This window comes from Nicotiana tabacum, chromosome 4 (genome assembly GCF_000715075.1).
Source record: "Nicotiana tabacum cultivar K326 chromosome 4, ASM71507v2, whole genome shotgun sequence".
NCBI classification, from domain to species: domain Eukaryota; kingdom Viridiplantae; phylum Streptophyta; class Magnoliopsida; order Solanales; family Solanaceae; genus Nicotiana; species Nicotiana tabacum.
Window position 1 is genome coordinate 10,181,470 of NC_134083.1, and position 20,014 is coordinate 10,201,483.

General features: G+C 36.5%; 2 protein-coding genes across 4 annotated transcripts; one reads left to right on the forward strand and one right to left on the reverse strand.

Moving 5' to 3' along the window:
* Positions 1-477: 477 nt before the first annotated feature.
* LOC107794086 (regulator of telomere elongation helicase 1 homolog) lies at positions 478-12,825 on the forward strand. 3 transcript variants are annotated; one of them, XM_016616540.2, is made up of 23 exons: positions 478-769; positions 1,583-1,839; positions 2,047-2,195; positions 2,389-2,470; positions 2,543-2,690; positions 2,821-2,977; positions 3,299-3,475; positions 3,990-4,117; positions 4,253-4,298; positions 4,434-4,578; positions 4,671-4,825; positions 4,934-5,025; positions 5,115-5,222; positions 5,302-5,370; positions 6,417-6,503; positions 6,915-6,974; positions 7,083-7,198; positions 7,619-7,676; positions 7,767-7,872; positions 9,372-9,436; positions 9,529-10,122; positions 11,775-11,920; positions 12,004-12,825. In XM_016616540.2, exons 1-23 carry the CDS (start codon positions 668-670, stop codon positions 12,083-12,085), a joined length of 3,129 nt encoding a protein of 1,042 aa, XP_016472026.2. In that variant the 5' UTR covers positions 478-667; the 3' UTR covers positions 12,086-12,825. The 3 variants fall into 3 exon arrangements, with proteins under 3 accessions (XP_016472026.2, XP_016472027.2, XP_016472028.2); XM_016616541.2 differs by having other exon boundaries at positions 4,437-4,578; XM_016616542.2 differs by having other exon boundaries at positions 4,479-4,578.
* A 685-nt stretch (positions 12,826-13,510) lies between these two features.
* Positions 13,511-15,173, reverse strand: LOC107794084 (transcription repressor OFP14-like). Its single transcript, XM_016616539.2, has 2 exons — positions 14,453-15,173; positions 13,511-14,090 (listed from the first exon to the last, which is right to left on the reverse strand). The coding sequence occupies exons 1-2, from the start codon at positions 14,863-14,865 to the stop codon at positions 13,598-13,600; spliced, it is 906 nt and encodes a 301-aa protein (XP_016472025.1). The 5' UTR covers positions 14,866-15,173; the 3' UTR covers positions 13,511-13,597.
* Positions 15,174-20,014: the final 4,841 nt, after the last annotated feature.

A 20,014-nucleotide genomic window follows, 5' to 3' on the forward strand; every position in this document is an offset into this window, starting at 1 on the left:
AGGCTTGCCAGCTAGTGGTTATAACTTATGACGTGCGCCAAGATCAGACGAGATTAGACTCAATGGATTTTGCTTGACACAATTCATTGAGTATATATGAGTTTATTAAAAATTTGAAGAAGACTAAATGTGTTATAAAACAATAGGAGAAGAAGAGTATTGCAGAGAAAAATAGTAAGAAGAAATTCTTATTGATTTGGGATTAATTACAGTGAAATAGAACCCCTCTATTTATAGGAAAAAAATAATTTAGCCACCAAGTAACAAATCTTAAAATTTCTCTAAAATATAGACATTCATCTTAAATACAATTATATTTATAACAAAATGCGTACTTTTAATAAATTTAAAATATTAAAATTGTTTACAACAATATTTATTTTAAACCTATCCAAACATAAGGAACTATTTTTGTCATTCCTTTTCAATATTTCCACGTTTTGGCCATTATATTAGCGTGTCCGTCGCCACGTAAGTAAGTTGACAATCAAAAGACAATCTAACGTTGATTCAACGAGTCAGAAGCGACACCGTATTTTTCCTGAAGAACGCAAGAATATGGCGGGAAAACCTCGAAGGCACTGCAACGTGGCACAGTCCTAGGGTTTATCAGAAGCAAAAGACTCTTCAGTCGAAGCGAATCCTCGCATTCAACTCGTTCGAGAAAATGCCGACATATAAGATTGGGGGAATCGATGTCGATTTCCCTTACGAGGCTTACGATTGCCAGATCACTTACATGGAAAAAGTCATTCAGTCCCTTCAAAATGTATGTCTCCCTTAGTCATTCATTGTTTTATAAATTTAGGGTATCGTTATTTTTTTAATGTTAAGTTGAATTTTTGGGTTATCCTTAGTATATACCATATTCAGCTGATATCTTGGAAATTAGTTGTTGAAGTTAATAATCAACGAATCACCCATACTTTATTTTGGATGGAATGTGAAAAAAGAAGTTGTGTTTTGCAGAGTTTTGATTCTTGACCCGGTTTTTTGCGAGTTAATATTTCGACTAGTGACCATTTGACGTTAGATACTTTGATCATTGTTTGAATGGGGCTTCTGTTGATAGGAATAAGGAACATCACCCTCATTGTTGTAGCTTCTTGATTATCGCACATGGTTGGCCCAGTGGCGAAGCCAGGAATTTTTACAAGGGGATTCAAAAAATTAGAATCTGTGATCTAAAAACAATTTTAGAGCTATCTTTGCCACCACAATGAAAACTTTCCTCATGTCAAGGGGATTCAGAAGTTTTTATATTTATATATACAAAAAAATGTTTCTGCGCTATTTGTGCAGTACTATTTTCTAACGAAAAGGATTCAATTGAACCCCCTTCATTAGCTGTGGCTCCGCTACTCCGTGGTCCCATCAACTTGGTATGTTCACAGTAAGCAGCTGTACGACTAATTTTTTTTTGAAGTGTAGAAGCAACATCCGAGGTGCTAGAGACAAAATATATTTCTAGAATTGAAATCACCCTAGTATACATGAAGTGTGTTCCATGCTTGTATTCCCATTTTCTCCCCCTGTAGTCTTCAAAGCTTGTTTTACTGAGTGAATGCTTGTGATGTGGCAGAGATGTAATGCATTGCTTGAGAGCCCAACTGGGACAGGAAAGACCCTGTGTCTTCTTTGTGCCACATTGGCTTGGAGGAAGAGTTTGGGGGGTTTCTCAGTCCGGAAGAGTGGAATAAGAGACCGTATTGCCAGTAGCCAGCAGTCAGATGAGTCTTCTCAATTTGAATCCTCAGCATTACCAAATATTGTATATGCATCACGCACACACAGCCAAATTCGACAAGTGGTGAAAGAGTTAAAGAGGACCAATTATAGGTATAGATTGTGATTGCATTATTGAACAGGTGGCTTTAGCACTATGTTTTACTGTTGACCAACTATGTTAGCATAATATTGAATCTCTTTCAAATAGTGTCCTAGTTCAGCGGTTAGCATGTTCTTAAAAGGGTTACTTATTTGCAATACTTTAGCTCTGCATATGCTATAAAGTATCTGATTCTATCAATATAATGTGATGTATAGGCCAAAAATGGTAGTCTTAGGATCTCGGGAACAACTGTGCATTCATGAAGAAGTGAGTCTTCTGCGCGGAAAAACACAGACAAATGCTTGCCATGCACTTTGCAAAAAGCGCAAAAAACGTTATTGTGGCCACTTTTCTCGCGTTGCAGGTACATTAGCATATTTAGTAACTTGTACTCAAATTCTTCATAGTTGAGCTGGACAAATGATAGTAAAAAGTCTGTGGATCTAATACAAAAATATAAAAGGTGATTGTGTATCTAAACTTATAACTTTTTTTTTTGTTGCTGTTATTTACTGTGCTTGGTCAATTATGACTGTTTATGCTTTTATTATGTACAGAGTTCATGAAGACTAATCCCAGTCTAGGAGAGGAGCCTATTGACATAGAGGATTTGGTCAACATAGGAAGAAGCAGTGGCCCGTAGGTTTTTCTTGTAAGTCTTGTCATTGAATGCTGATAATATGATGTGGACTCACTTTTTTTTCTTTATAGGTGCCCTTATTATGTATCACGAGAACTTCACAAGACTGTGGACATATTATTTGCACCTTACAATTATCTTATTGATCGCGGATACAGAAAATCTTTGAACATTCAGTGGACAAACAGTATACTTATATTTGATGAAGCTCATAACTTGGTAAATTGCACCTTCAATTGTCATGCCAGTATTTTCTTAGAATGCCCACCCTTGCTCACCCTTGTGTCATGCTTCTATTGTAATTCAAGATTCAATTCTAATTTTTTTGATGGTTTTCTGTTTTGACCAGGAAAGCTTGTGTGCTGATGCAGCCTCTTTTGACCTTTCTTCTGGCCTTCTGACAGCTTGCATTTCTGAAGCTAAAACTTGTATAGACCTTTCGATAGCAAGGAGGGAGAACTCAAGTGACAAATCATGTAATCCAGATAACTTCGCTATTCTCAAAGGTAAATTGCTAATTTTTGAATAAAATTATGATAGATGCATTGGACATGTTTTTATTCATGGGTATTTTTTTTTGATAAAGTTCTATTCATGGGTATTGAGCTTATAGTGCATTGCCTTTAATTATTCAAGACAAGTCTGTAAGCGTCCATTGCAATTTAAGAGACATTTCTCATTAGAGTTCAATCAAGTTGCTCGTTACTTCGATTTTGTTGTGTTTGTTCCTCTCAGTCGTTTTATACTAAATTCACTTGTTTAACTCCTTTGTACCTGAGGTAGTATATGGGTGTCACTCACTCTTTAACAGTGTGCATCTCATGCAGCACTTCTTTTGAAGCTTGAGAAAAAAATTGCTGAAGTGTCCATTGATTCAAAAGAGTTGGGTTTCACGAAGCCTGGGCCATACATTTATGAGTTTCTTGCTGATCTAAATATCACACAGAAAACTGCCAACATGCTCATTGATATAATTGAGGAAGCAACTGTACTTCTTGAAGAAGGTGAGTTCTTACTGCCTTGACCCCATGAATGTAGTTTACCATGTCTCAGATCTACTTTGGAGTGAAAGGTTTGTTTGCATCACTGTTTAACTTGACACGAAGACTATTAAGTTAGCTTTCGATTCATTCATTATAGGTTTAGTGGTCGAAAATTGTTAAACTAGAGTTAAAATTTGGTCATGAAGTTAGTTTCATAGGGAAAACATGTATTGTTATGTTAATTGTATTTTTTTGAGAACATGCACTTAACGTTTATGATGTGTCAAATTAGCATTGTGTCAGAAGCTAATGTACATTTCTGTTTACCAAGGTTTAACCCCTTTTTCTGTGATGGAATCCACTTATTTACTTTTTTTTTTATAAAAGAAATGTGTTCCATGAAATGAAACGGGGCAGAAAAGATTTGGGTTGTTCCTAGCTTTTGTAGCCAGGAGTGATATAGTGTTTTATAGTTTTTGTAGCTTGTATGATGCTTTTCCATTTGAAATCACTGTATTCTTGCTCCTCTAATCAGATGCAAACACTACCGAAGATGGAAAAACAAACAAGTCAAAAAGCACAGTCTGCAGATTGGAAAGCATGGGTGACATTCTACAAATGATTTTCAGGAATGATGGAAACCCTCATGCCCAATACTATCGTGTAAGTTAAGAGAATATGTTTCCCTTTTTTCTTTGGTTGGCTGGTTGAAGAATGATTCGTTGGGAACTTACGCCATTGTACTAAATCCTGATTCTCAGTAAGTTGTCTGATTGAAGCTTTTTCATGTCTTATCAGGTTCATGTTCAGGAAGTTCAAGGAGGTGGCATAGATTCCCTTAAAGGTAGTCAAATTTTCCTTTGGCTTAGTGCAAAAATAACATCAGTTCTTGGGATACTTGTGTACTCCATAGTTTTTTGTTTTCTTAACCATTAACCCTCTTCCTTCCCCATCCATATTTTTAATTGATTTTGTGCAGCAGGAAAGGCATCTAGAACACTGAGCTGGTGGTGTTTCAATCCAGGTATTGCAATGGAGCAGTTCTCCAAATTAGGTGTTGGATCTATCATTTTGACTTCTGGCACATTATCTCCGATGGATTCATTTGCTGAGGAATTGAAGTTGTGAGTCCAATTTATCCAAAAATGTTTTTACTTACATTTTGTTCTGGCATGAATTCTGATTTCTTATCTCTTTTCCTTTCTGCTGCTTGTAGAGATTTTCCAGTTCGTTTAGAGAACCCTCATGTTATATCAGACAATCAGATATGGGCTGGTGTTGTACCCGTGGGCCCTTCTGGTTATACATTCAACTCATCATATAGGACTCGTGATTCTATTGAATACAAGCAAGAGCTTGGGAATGCCATTGGTATGTGGAATGTGATGCTGTGTGGTGTATGCATAACTGTGAAATACTGATGATATTTCCAGATAATGTTTCTGATGAACGTTATTCTTTTCTGATTTTATGCTTCAGTCAATTTCGCTCGTGCTGTACCAGATGGACTTCTTGTATTTTTTCCTTCATATTACCTTTTGGAGCAATGCATTGGCTGCTGGAAAACTTCGGTAAGGATCTTGAAGTTTTGAACATATGAAAACAGACAATCGCTTGGCATTGTTCTCTGAGCCTAATGTTGCACTATGAAAATTGTCAGGGGCATTCAAACTCAATGGATTCGAGCACAATATGGGAAAGGATATGCAAATACAAGCTGCCTGTCGTGGAACCAAGACAATCTTCTCTTTTTCCAATGGCAATTGAAGTATGCCATATAATTTTTGTAACTTTCCTTTCATCCATTCTGTGTCTATGTCTGACTCAGAAATTTTGGCCTTGGACAGGATTATATGACCAAGTTGAAGGACAAAACAGCATCTGGGGCTGTGTTTTTTGCAGTCTGTCGGGGAAAAGTAGGTTTCTGCTTTAAAAATTTTTCATAGTTATTGATAGCAGAATTTATATCTGTTGAGTTTTGAGCGTTTAATTGCAAGCTCATGGATCCTAAAGATGATTGTTGTGGCAATATGCTATTATGATTCTTGGAGGGGTTCAGGAAAGGACTGTGACTTCGTACCACAAGTTTTTTATCAAAGCTGTTTGAGCTTGTACCTGTATATTGTTGCTTAAGTTTGATGCTCAATCTGGGTCTGATGGCATTGTAACAAATTTATGCTGGGTTAATTAGTGTGTGATGTAGATAACAGAGAGCTAAAGGATACTTGCTTATGGAGGTGTTTCATGGCTTGTTTAAATTGAATATTACAATTTTCACCACAAATATTTTAAGCGAATATGGCCCCAGGGTTTTGGTTCAGTGGTGAGGATGCAACACATGAAATGTGAGTTAGGCTGCACATTACGACTTTGAATGCTGCCATTGACAAGCTAACTTATGTGTCAGTCATTAAAAAAAGAGAAAGAATGCGAATTTGTCATAGTAAGCTAATTTGACAACCATAGCACTTCACTGGATGACTGCTTCTTTCCTTAGAGACATCTATCTGTAAGGTAAGTTGTATTATTTCTGCTTTCTAGGGAAAACCTACAATTTTTGAAAAAAATTTAAAAGTGGGAAATCTTAGATGACCACATTTCTTATTCCCTCATGCACACTGTTTTAACAAACTTATCATATTTGTACACTGAGAAAATATCTAACTTAGTTCTGGAGATTTCCTAGTGAAAAAAGGTCATTACTCATTGAACTTGTAAATTTAAGTTATTTGCTATTACATACAATGAAGCAGACAACTTGGTTATTTCATAAAAGATGTGTCAAATGAATTAGAGGACCGACCAATTATATTAAAGGTTGAAATGTAAAACATTAGTACCTATATGTTCCTAAGCTCTTATATAATGGTATACATTCAGGTTATCCTTGATAATTGATAATGGTGTTATAAATGGCACCGTTTGATCATGTTTCCTCATTATTGGTTGATTGGTACAATAGGTGAGTGAGGGATTGGATTTTGCTGACCATGCTGGTAGAGCTGTTGTGATCACCGGCATCCCCTTTGCCACAAGGAGTGATCCTAAGGTTTGTGAACATACTTACTGCCATCGTGTCAATTTTCTGTTCGGAGTTGTTCACTGATTCAAGTGTCTTCTAGTTATTTTTTTATAATAAAAAACTTACATCTTCAGTCACTTTGCATCCTAACATATCATCTTCAACAACTAATGTTTTTAAGTAAGCTTTTTTCCTGATATTATTTGGTTTGTGGTCATTTGTTGATCTAAAATATATGTAAGCAATCCAGGGGATGGAGTAATTTGATCTTTAATTCATCTGAAAATTTTGATCTGAGGCTGTAATTTCCTTAGGAGAAAAATGTGTTGCACTTGTCTGATAAAAAAATGTGTTGAACTTAGTCTGTTGTAACCTCCACGTTGTTGTCTGTTCATACAAATGTTAAATGAAAAATTGTGCATCTTATGTCTGAATCAGGTTCGTTTGAAACGTGAATTCCTGGATCAACAGATGAACTTGCAATCAACTGGATCTAAGGTACAGGTCAAACTGAAAAGTTGTTTAGTTAATTCTGTGCATGTTTCCTGTTGTAACCCACCTTTCCCCAAGGGCTGAGCCTGTTCAAACTAAAAGGTGATGTGACAGGTCCTAACAGGAGAAGACTGGTATACTCAACAAGCATCGAGGGCTGTAAATCAGGCTGTGGGCCGTGTTATTCGTCATAGACATGATTTTGGAGCAATAATTTTTTGTGATGAAAGGTCAGTATGAGTTAGAATTTTTTACCAAATTGCTGTCATATATTGGCCCCTTTTTCCTTATACATTTGACCAGAATGCTGCTATAAGCTGTAATGAAATATCACATGCTTACAACTTAGTCAAATCTGTGATACAGGATAGGATATTTGAAGGACTTGTTTGTGATTGCTTAAGCACATTCTGATATTGAATATATGTATATACACACACGTACACTTTCATTCTGTTGGAATTAAAAGCATTGCCATGAGTCAGCTGTATCAGTTCAACAAATAGGAAGTTAGTGATAGGTGAGTCACCCACAGCATATTTGCGGAATTAGAGTTGTTACTGTCATTTGGTCATCATTCCGCTTGTTGCATAGAGCGACCTATCAATTTTTGAAGCATATATCTTTAACTTCTCCTTTATCTTGAGCAGATTCACATACTCCAACCGTCAGTCACAAGTATCACGTTGGATACAACCCCATATCAAGGTTGATTTGTTTGAATTGGTATTTTGCTATATTTTTGTTTTTTATTTTATTTTTTTCTAAAGGGTGTCTGCTTCTCTTTTGACCGTCCAGTGTCATTCCAAATTTGGGGAAGTAGTTTTTTCATTGACGCGCTTTTTTCGTGATGGAAGAATTCGTGGCCCTACAAAACTAGAATTGATGCAACCAGATGACAAGGGTAAGTATCACTAGTTATAGAAAACCACATTACCCTGTTTTGGCTTATTGTTGCACTCTCTTGCTTGTAGTTAGTGATGCCATTTTCCCTGAACATCCTAGATCACTTGATGCTACATGGTTATATTCTGTGCGAGCAGTACTAGGTTAACAATACTTTAGGATTTATTCAGATAGATCTCTTAAGATCAAAGGTTGCGCTCACAGCTGGTTTCATTTTTCTGTTTAATTATGGTTCAGATATTTTGGCGTGTTTATTTCTAGTAGTGGGTTAGAGCATTTGGTAGAAACCAAAAAAAATTCTGAACTCAAATTAGCAGTTCAGTCCGGTTTATCGGTTTTTGGTTTGGTTTGAGCATTGAAGAAACCCCCCCTGATATTTTGTTCGGTTGGACTGGAAAATTAAGCTAATCAATGGGGATGTGTGCACACGCTTAATAATCTCCTATCTAGTATTCTCTCCGCTCTCCCCCAAACGGCAACAGGCGGGAGCACTTCGTGCATGAGTATGCCTGTAATTGATCCCTATCTTATCTACTATGTGTGCTATGCAGACACCAGCTCAGTTGTCTTCCGGAAGAGCCAAAGTTCCATGACCTGATTGTCTCTAGTAAAACTTCATTCTGAAAGAACTAATGAACGAGCCTATTCACATAATAGTTTCTTGGGACGAAGCATACCCAGTGAATTTAATCTATTTTATCTCGTCATTAATTTGATGATAAGATCTTTAGCTTGCCTTTATATAGGTAGTTAGCTCACGGCTCACATTTGCACTCATGATAAGATCTTTAGCTTGCCTTTATATAGGTAGTTAGCTTGCCTTTGGTTTAGTTTGGTTGTGACCTAATGCCAGCTCCCTAGTAGAGTTTATAAAAATTTCTGATATTACTGTCAAATATGTGTTGCCTTCTTAATTGGCGGTTGATTTCTCATTTCATGTATAAATGAGTATATTGGATGATATCTGTTTGTTTTGGATACACAATATCTTTGATGTGCTAAGTCAATTGGGGGAATCTTTTCGACAAGCTTCGTAAATGAGTTTTGTTTAAATTTAATGCCTAACTTTTGGTGTAACTTACAAAAGACTGTAAAATGAACAATGATCGCGTAAGTCACCTATTTTTGGTTATTCACTCTGTTTAAGTTGACCTTAACTCACCTCAACTGGAACTTCGTTTAAATCAGTTCAAGCTCATAGATGACACATAACTCGGTGCCTATACCAACTTTGTAATCTATAGGTTAAGCTTTATAGAAATGAAAACAGGGAAAGGAAGCAACATGTTCTTTTCTTTTTCATGTTATTAAAATGCTATACGCAGTGATTTGGCTAAATTGTGTGTTTCTCTGCATCCTTCTTTTATTAGTTAAGTCAAATAAAACTATCCTCCCTGAGGTAATTAAATTTGTAATTGTTATGAAATGTGATTGGCACTGTTGTTACCTATTGATTCTGGTTATTCTTCAATATATATTATCTATTCTCTCTTGCAGAAATAGTAAAGAGACTAGGAAGCTCTCAACCTAAACTTCACTTTGAAAAGCTTTTTACCTCTCTGGTAAGTTAATTTAGTGTCTGCATCTTTTGAAGTCAATACAACCAGTAATGCACATTTTTCTGATTCCTTTCTTCACTTGATTGTGTTCTTAGGACTCATCAGTGGATTTTCCTTGCTCTACTAATCAATTATCTTCCTCAGTTAAGCAAGGGAACAGCCCTGGCAGTCTGGAAGACATACTTCCTGCTAATAAGTCATCTCTTAGGTCTGATAAGCTAGTTAAGAATCTGGCTGTAAAACATGCAAGTAATTTGTTGGTCTCTGGACGAAAAGAAATGCTAATTAGCAAACAGAAAATAATTGACTTGACGAAACATGAATTGCCTGATGAACAACCAAAAGATGTTATTGCACCTTGTTCTCTGAAGAGGCCTCGGCTAACATTAACAGGACCTGATTGTCAAAGAGATCATTCTCGAAAGTCTCATGATAGTCCTGACCGTTCCTCAGTTGCCCATCACCTGCTGTCAGAAAGTGGCTCTAGCTATATATTGAAGAATAAGAAGTCACAGTACTCTGAGGAACGAAGTCAACAAAACATTAAATTAGATAGAGCAGACCTGCTTGAAAATGAGATGACATCACGAAAGACTGCAGGTTTAGTTGACCTGCAAAATGAAGATGGCGTTGATAGCTCTGTGCCTTGCAATAATGAGGAGAAGAAAGGATCAGTTTTTCTTGTTCAGGTAGGTGCTGGGACCTATATTCTTGCTTTATCAACCTCTTATGTATCTTTTACTAGCACGCTAGGACATAGTTTGTCTTTCTTGCTTTAACCGGAGTTGTGCAATTTCTGGTCTTTTGGTCTATCTCAATTTAGTGTCACTGATGGTGAGCAACTAAAGATTGCCTCTGTATATTACATAAATCCCGAAGTTATTTAATTCATGGTGTCACCTTTACTTTTCTGTTGATTCTCTTTTTGAAAATCCTTTGCTGATTGATATAGGAAAATGTAGAATATCATGATACTTAACTTTCGTTTTATCTCAATATCTTGATGCAGTTATTTTTTTTTTTCAGTTTCTGGTTTCACAGGTAACCTGAAATTCTGTTACGTTACGTAATCATTTACTACTGATGAGTCCACAAATGTGACATGCTAAAGAACCAAGTTGACAAAATTATGGAGCAGAAGTAATATAATACATTTGGCCAAATACATAACCAGCCCCCTAAAGTTGACACCAAATTTCATTTAGACGCTTCAACATACCTTTGTTCCTATTGGACACTCCAACACCCACAAAATGTATCTACTGAGCACCTCATGCACACATGGCACAAAAAGCGACTCACTTGGAGTTGGGCGCGTGAATAGTTTGATAGTCAATTTTTTTTCTCTCTTTCCTATTTCTTCTTCATAGAGCTCCCTCTGAGACGGCAGAGCTTCTGTCCTTATCCCCATCCTCTATTTTCTTCATTCTACTGATTTACTGTATTTTCCAGTGATTTTCCCCAAATTTACATGTATTGATTCAATGAGTATATCTTATATCTCTTTTACAAGAAACTAGAAGATATAGATTGGTCCCTGCAAGTTAGGAACTTTCGGATATGCTTCTGAAATCGTATACTCCATCAGAGAACATATAACAGAAAATGAAGAGTAATATAATGTGTTCTTTATTTTTTACATTTTATTACATCAAGATGGGATCTAGCTAGATTCTTTCTTACAGTCTTCCAAATCCAAAAAAAGAAAAAAGATAAAAGCAAGAAGGAATGGAAACGGAAAATGGGAAAAAAGAGTTTCCGACCAGCAGCAATATCGCTGCTTAGAAATTCAAACTTCTGAACCATTCAACTTAATTTATATCCTAAAGGAAATGGTAGCAGATATCCTTGGTTGCCGAAACCTTTCCGGCAAGTCGTGGCAGACCTATTCTACCCTCTTACCTGAACATGAGGAACACAACGAAGGGGAGGAGGGGAAAGGGACTATTAAGAATATTTTTTTTCGTCTTGAAAGCTTTTTTAATTTTTTTGCTACTTTACACGTGTCACTTATTTATTGGTCATCTTGTCCATGACAGCGAGCTTTGTGTCCACGCGCTTCTTTTTGTGACTCAAGTGTTCAATAGACACACTTTTGTGAGTGTTGGAGTGTCTAATAGGAACAAGAGTATGTTAAAGTGTAATGAAATTTGGTGCCAACTTTAGGGAGCTGTTTATGTATTTGGCCAATATATAAACACTTTATATGGCATTGCATTGGGCTTGATATTGTCATTGTCTGCTTAAATTTATCTTTTGTAACTGGCAAAGACATCTAAATCTATAAGTACCAAAATTTGGGGTTATTAGTTGAGAGTTTCCATCGTGATTTCCTGTGCAGGTCCGAGAAAAGCTTACTGATACAGAATACCTTGAATTCGTGGGGTATATGAAGTCGCTCAAGTCTAAAGCAATGAAGATAGGCCAAGTTCTTCAATCCATTGCCAGATTATTTTCTCTCCCTGATAGAATACCTCTCCTTCACAGGTATGATCTGTACAGTTAGCTATTCTCTGATCCGTTATTTGAGCAAGAAACTTCATTTCATATAGTTGTTGGTTATGTTGCAGATTCAAGGATTATGTTCCTGCGAAGTACCATTCTTTGTATGATCAATATTTAAAAAGAAATCTTGAAGTAGCTGGCGTATGAGTCATCCTACTTAAGTCTATAAGTCTTCCTTGAGAAAAATCCCTACTTGCCGCACCTAGGAATGCACACAGCCACAAAGTCAGTCAGTGAACAGTATGTTCATGCTGCCGACTAGGCGTAGGAAAAAAAGCGAAGCTATGCTTGTGAAGGGTTTTGTGATATCATACTACAAGGAAAAACACCACCTCCCCTGCCATTTCTCTTGAGGGGAGCTTTGTCATGGGCCGCCGGGCCTTTGACAATGTGGTTCAAGCAGTGTACAGAATCTTAATTTGGAATGCCCTATAGTTGTTGGGAGTTTACATCACGAACTGAGCAACAAGGCTTATAGTTTAGTGGTATTGATGAGAGTGTCCACACAATTTGTATGGGTTGGATTCTCATTGTCCTCCTTTCAATGTAATGTAAGTTTCTTAAAGAAAAAATTGCGAACTGCTGTACCCTCCATAGGCACCTGATTTGGAGGTCACTTAATCTTCAAGAGGCGTTGTGTAGAGTCCAAGTGGCAAGTTATTATTTATTTGACCCGTCCTTTTTTTCGACGGACGGGGAATTTCAACCTTTCAAATGTTCATATCCCCCTTTTGCTTTTCGTATTTACGGGACTGGACTGACTATATTTTTGGAAAGTGCATAGACAAGTTGCTCACGAATCAGAGGGTGAATGTCCGCTTGAAGTCTCATGTTCCTTTTGATCGCTGTGAATCGTCATGTTAATGGTTTCCATTTTATGGTCTTAATTGTGTATTGCATGGTTTAGTATCCCGTGGTTTTTGCTTCTTCCTTTGTCTTGACATTCAATTTGAAATTTTATTGGATTATCTTAATATTTTAGATATTATACGATTTGAGATTTATTGCAGTTCAAGCAAATGAATATCCGAGAGCGGTTGGCTTGTTTTCGATAAATAATAGTACAGCATAAAAAAAAAAGAAAATAGTTACTTCCAGGTTCCAGCGCCCCAACATAAAAATATAGTAACACTTAAAAACAAAAGTGCACATCATAGACGAAGGGAATTCTAGACCTGGAAAAGCTCGCGAATGTACAAAGGACTTACCTTACGACAAAAAGTATCTTTATATTTTGGATTTATATATATACAAATATACTACTTATATTGTTAGTGTAATTTAACTTATTATAATATACTACTTACGTATCATTTATTTTAAGTTCCAAGTAGAGTTATTTGTAATTACTTTTTGAGTAATCCGTCTGTAAATTTTTTTTTACATAATAGCACATGAAATCCGTGTATTTTAACTAATCTCATTTATTATGAACGGGTAAATGGTGATTTGTTAGCATTGTTTTTAGTGAGAGTGTATAAAAGTTAAGCTAAACCCATTGAATGAACAAAGGATTTAACTTCAATCTTAAATAAAGTGACATGACAAAAATAAATATTGATATTTGCATGTGAAGCAACGAAAAGAACAGCTTCTTGCGCTTCCCCGTCAATACATTGACTACTAATTATAAATTAAACACGTGACAACTTTCTTACGTTACGTTTTCCCCTGGTTTAATTCCCCACCCAATGATCGAACATTTCGTGATATCACCGGTACTCTGCCGGAGTTTTCACGCAAAACAACGATCAAATCCACAAACGCACTAAGTATATACTTATACGATTTCTTATCGTTCAAATTGAAATAGCAAAACAAAAGCTCTTCCATAAATTCCCAGTTGATTTTGCCTTGATCATTCAACCTCGCTTCCATCATCTCTTGCATCGATTGCCTGAAATCATCGTATGGACTTGGAGAATACGTTACAACTGTAATAAAATCATCTGCATTCAGTGTTTCCTTTGAACCATCCGAGGTACTAATTGCCAATGAATCATTTGAAGTCGTATTTGTCGTAGCTGAGGTTGATCCAGTGTCGTCTGAAACTGTCATGCTTGTCCGAGCTTCTTCAATGAGGGAACTCGACGAACCACGTGCTACAAAAAACCGACGAGACCCGCTAATATTTGATGGCGGTACGACGTATCTGTTGAAAATATAATTAAGTAATTAAAAATATATTTTTTCTGATAGTTTATATTTTCATATTAGATCGTCACACAGTTGAAGAAAGTACAAAAGCAGGTCATTCAAATTTCACTGTCACTTATTATCGAAAAGAATTTTCACCTTTTTAGCCAAAAAGGAAGAGCTAGAAAATGTGTTGAAAATATAATTACGTAGAAGTATGCTCTATCTAATACTCCCGCCGGTCCATAATACGTGACTTTAGTGATTACATTTTTTTTTTATCTAGGAGTTCGTATTTTTTTAAGGGTTATGACAAATGCTAAAAAAAATCACGGATCGAAGGGAATAGTAAAAGCTTTTAGATGCAAATGTATATACCTTGGGGACTCGAACAAAGAATTTGAAGCTCCTGCATTTTCTTCTTTGTTTGGAGCAATATTATCTTCTTTCTTGCCTTTCTTCACGATGTTGTTGTTGTTGTTGTTAGGTTTATTGCTAGTATTGGCTTCAACTTCACTATCGTCATCTTTGGAATAAAAAGATTTGAAGTTCTCAAAGAGGAAACGATCTATATCTGCAAGTGTAGCAGCGTCATCTTTGGCTTGAGCTTGCTTTTCTTTGCGATCAACGGCAGAGAAGGACAGCGTTTTGGGGTGTCTACAGCCCCGGAGCAACCAGCTAGTGGAAGATGAGAGGGTCTTATTGGCGGAAAAATTAGGAGATTGTGGGGTGGGTTTATGTTTGATCTTTGAGAGGTAATCTGAAAGAGATTTTTGAAGTTGCTTAGGCATTATGTTGATGTCTATGTTTTTGCACTTTCTCTGCTTTTGTGTGTAACTTAATAGAAGCTGAATTTGTAAATATGAGGATGGGTTAGCTTGTGCTTTTATTTTTAGAGGTTAAGCAACATTGAGTGCTGAAATCAATGGCTTGTCTCAAAAAAAGGAAAGGGAATGAATAAATAAATGCCAAAGATGAAACGGTTTAAGGATATTTAATTGTTCTGATTAATGAAGTGATTAATGGATGGTTATTAATTACGAAGAAACGTATTAAGGTTGTCTTTGTTTTTGTTCTTTTGGAGATGGTGGGGAAGAGTTTTAGAGTGCGTTAAATCTCAATTTTCTATTTTATTTTATTTCATTAAGTCCTACTATTCGACAAATAGTCAAGATTCTTTGAAATTGTAAAGTATCTTTGAAATTGTTGAGTGTGTGTATTTTCTTTTTATTCCAAAATTTTAGCTAATGAAATACAAATACTCAAATGTAATGTAGTGTGATTAGAAGTAACTATAAACAAGAAAAAATAGATAGGTACAAGTAAAATTAGCTTTCACTTGATTTATACCCGTTACCTCAAAGACTGTTAGGATCGGGAACCCGAGTAGTGCGGAATTTAGCCAAACAACGGTATAATGACAATAACAAAAAATAATGGAAGGTAATAATAACGGCAATTAAAGAATATAAAGAAGACACAAATTTAACGTGGTTCGGTCAAGGTAACCTACGTCCACAAGCGGAGAGGAGCAATTTCACTATACCAACAAGAGTACAAAAGAGAGTACAAAATGAGAGTAAATACTCTAATTAATCCCAAATACCCCAAGAGAATAACCTCACAAGATCACTCCAAAGAAAGGGTTCACACAAGTGTTTCCCAACACTCACTCTCTTACAAAATACTCTATAATGAAATAAAAGAGGAGAAAGAAAGACAAGAGTGAAAAGCTCTTGAATTGGTGTGTTTGCAAATGAGGAGAAACTCCTCTATTTATAGCAAGAAATCTTTGGCCTAATAATGGATATTATGTTATGGTAAATATCATAATCCACAAATTTGTTATAATGGATATTATGTCATGGCAAATGTCACGAACCACAAATTTGTTATAATGGATATTATGTCATGGAAAATGTCATGAAAATTTGGCCATATTACAAATCTCTACCTTTGCCTAATTTCGGCTTATAGTAAATTTGCTCCACCTTCTCCGTAAAAACCCCAATGGGCAAAATCATTCTTCATAAATGCCAATCAAGTTCAGGCAAAGCTTGAACTTGGATACTGGAAGAGGTTTTGTGAACATGTCAGCAGGATTGTCTCTAGTGTTGATCTTCTGAACAGAGACTTTTCTTTCAGCAATGGTTTCTCGGATGAAATGATACTTTATATCAATGTGCTTCGTCCTCTCATGATACATTTGATCTTTAGTCAAGTGAATGGCACTTTGACTATCACAGAAAATGGTAATACCACCTTGGTGTAAACTGAGTTCCGCAAATAGACCCTTCAACCATAAAGCTTCTTTGATCGCCTCGGTCACTGCCATATATTCTGCTTCGGTAGTAGATAAAGCTACTACATGTTGTAATGTAGCTTTCCAACTAATAGCGCAACCCTCGATGCAAAATACATAGCCTGTCAGTGATCTTCTTTTGTCAAGATCACCTGCATAATCTGAGTCTACAAAATCAACCAAAGTGTTAGTATTTCTCCCAAACTCCAAATATGTGTTTGAAGTACCTCGCAAGTATCTGAGAATCTATTTCACAGCATGCCAATGTGCTTTACCAGGGCAAGCCATATACCGGCTTACCACGCTCACTGCTTGTGAAATGTCTGGACGTGTACAAACCATTGCATACATAATACTGCCGACTGTACTGGAATAAGGAACCTGTGCCATGTACCTCTCTTCTTCCTCTGACTGCGGGAACTGAGCAGCTGATAACTTAAAATGAGCAGCAAGAGGGGTACTAACTGGTTTAGCATCTTTCATGCCAAACCTCTCCAAGACTTTCTCCAAGTACTTCTTCTGGGTCAGAAATAGCCTGTTGGCTTTTCGATATCTTTTGATCTCCATGCCAAGGATTTTCTTAGCTACTCCCAAATCTTTCATCTCAAATTTACTTTTCAGCTGACTTTTCAAATTGTGAATTTCTGTTAAATCCTTAGCAGCAATGAGCATGTCATCAACATATAATAATAGGTACACAAATGAATCATCATTTAACTTCCGAAATTAAACACAACTATCATACATGCTCCTCGAATAACCATGACCTAACATAAAGGAATCAAACCTTTTATACCATTGCCTTGGAGACTGCTTTAATCCGTACAAGGATTTCTTCGACAAGCAAACATGATCTTCTTTTCCTTCAATTTCAAATCCTTCGGGTTGATGCATGTATATTTATTCCTCAAGTTCGCCATGTAAGAAAGCTCTCTTAACATCAAGTTGTTCTAATTCCAAATCATACATGGCAACGAAGGCAAGCAAGACACGAATAGAGCTATGTTTAACAACAGGTGAGAAAATATCATTAAAATCAACTCCTTGTACCTGACTATAGCCCTTTGCAACTAATCGTGCCTTATACCTCGCATCTTCAACCCCTGGAATGCCATCCTTTTTCTTGAAGACCCATTTGCAACCAACAATTCTTTTTCCTGATGGCAGCTTCACAAGAGACCAAGTACCATTCTTGTGGAGAGACTCAATTTCTTCATTTATTGCAATCAGCCACTTGGCTGAGTCAGCACCAGAAACTCCTTCTGAATATTTTGACGGTTCTCCAATTTCTTTAGTTTCCTGTGCAACTGAAAAAGCAAATGCAACATAATCTCCAAACCTTAATGGTTGTTTACCTTCTCTTCTTGGTCTATGTTTGGCTATAGAATACTCCTCTTCTTCTGGTTCAACTTCAGGAGTCTCAACTTCAGGAATTTCAGCTTCTGTCTCAATTTCAGGAGTTTTAACTGTATTTTGCTCCAAAGTTGATGAGTTTGGCTCAGAAGGAATTCCAATCTCAATCTCCACCTGGTTCTGTGTACTCTTTCCTTTATCTGTATTACAAGAACTAGAAGACTCTTTTCTAGAATGTAACATAGAGGATTCATCAAAGGTTACATCTCTGCTAATTATAAATTTTGGTGCCGTGGGATCAGGATACCATAGTCGGTATCCTTTCACCCCAGATGCATGCCCAATGAAAATGCACTTTTTAGCCCTTGACTCTAATTTTTCATCATTTACATGTATGTATGCAGGGCAACCAAATATCTTTAAATCAGAATAATTAGCAGGAGTGCCTGACCACATTTCCTCTGGAGTCTTAAAGTTCAAAGGTGCAGAAGGAGCTCAGTTGACAATATAACAAGCTGTAGAGATAGCTTCTGCCCAAAAGGCGTTTGTCAACCCAGCATTTGAAATCATGCAACGAGCCCTTTCTAAAAGAGTTCTATTCATCCTTTATGCCACACCATTTTGCTGAGGTGTCATTCTCACAGTACGATGTCGAGCAATTCCTTCATTCTTGCAAAATTCGTTGAATTCATCATTATAAAATTCCAAGCCATTATCTGTTCTAAGCCGCTTAACCTGTTTTCCTGTTTGTTTCTCAATCAAAACTTTTCATTGTTTGAAATTTAAGAAAACATCACTTTTATTTTTCAGGAAATAAACCCAAACTTTCCTTGAATAATCATCAATGAAAGTTAACATATACCTAGCACCACCTTTTGATGGGGTACGTGAAGGACCCCAAAGATCTAAATGAATGTAATCCAAAGTACCTTTTATTCTATGAATCGCTGGAGATTTGAAGCTGACTCTTTTCTGCTTCCCGAACACACAATGTTCACAGAACTCCATATTTCCGGTACTTTGGCCACATAAGAGACCTCTTTTACTGAGGATGGAAAGACCTTTTTCACTCATATGCCCCAATCGCATATGCCACAATTTGGTGATGTCAGAATCTGATTTATCTGATATTGAAACTGCAGCAGCACCTGTAACAGTAGATCCCAAAAGAGTATACAACGTACCAGATCTGCGTGCTTTCACGATCACAAGAGCAACATGAGAAATTTTCAGAACTCCACCTTCACCTGTGTACTTGCACCCAAGAGATTCTAGAGTGCCCAAAGAGATGAGATTTTTCTTCAAGTCAGGAATATGTCTAACATCGGTGAGAGTTCTCACCACACCATCGTGCATTTTGATTCGGACTGTACCTTTTCCAATAACTTTGCAGGCAGCATTGTTGCCCATCAAGACAACTCCACCTCCAATAGATTCATATGTGGTAAATAAATCCCGACTGGGACACATATGATAAGAACAACCCGAATCTAAAATCCACTCATTGTTAGATTTGAAACTATTATTAGTTGCTAAAAAAATAGTTCCCTCAGTCTCATCAGCAACTACACTTGCTTCGGCAGTGTCAATATTTTTGTGCTCATTTTTCTTTTCTGTATGCTTTTCTTTGTTTTTCAATTTAAAGCATTCAGAAATAATGTGACCTTTCTTATGACAATATTTGCACATGACATTTCTGTATCTGGATTTTGACCTTGATTTAGGTTTCTCACTACTTGAATCTTTCTTATTGGATCTACCTCTTATGAATAAGCCTTCCCCTTGGTTCCCACTAGTTTCCCTAGTAATATCTCTATCTATTTGTTCTTTTGATTTCAAAATAGATTTGATATCTTTATAAGAGATATTATCCTTTCCATAAAGCATAGTATCTCTTATATGTTTAAACGACTGGGGTAAGGAAACAAGCAATAACACAGCTTGATTCTCATCTTTGATTTCAGCATCTATGTTACTTAAATCCATAAGAAGAGAATCAAAAGTATCAAGATGAGTAAGTATAGAGGTACCTTCAGCCATACGAAAAGTGTAGAGTTTTTGCTTTAGGTAAAGTCTGTTTTCTACTGTTCTTTTCATATATAGGGTTTTAAGCTTTTCCCATATGCCTTTGGCTGAGCTTTCTGTTGCAACTTCACGCAAAACCTCATTTGAAAGATTTAAAATAATACCTGCTTTTGCCTTTTTGTCTATGACGGCAAACTCCTCGTCCGTCATTTTATCCGGCATCTTCTCCTTTCCTTGCAGTGCCAAATCTAAGCCATCGT

Coding starts and splice junctions, on each gene's coding strand:
- LOC107794086 (XM_016616540.2), top strand. CDS start 668: ATGCCGACATATAAGATTGGGGGAATCGATGTCGATTTCCCTTACGAG. Junction 6,504..6,914: donor CCACAAGGAGTGATCCTAAG/GTTTGTGAACAT, acceptor TGTCTGAATCAG/GTTCGTTTGAAACGTGAATT. Junction 7,873..9,371: donor GATGCAACCAGATGACAAGG/GTAAGTATCACT, acceptor TCTCTCTTGCAG/AAATAGTAAAGAGACTAGGA.
- LOC107794084 (XM_016616539.2), bottom strand. CDS start 14,865: ATGCCTAAGCAACTTCAAAAATCTCTTTCAGATTACCTCTCAAAGATC. Junction 14,091..14,452: donor TCTTTGTTCGAGTCCCCAAG/GTATATACATTT, acceptor TATTTTCAACAG/ATACGTCGTACCGCCATCAA.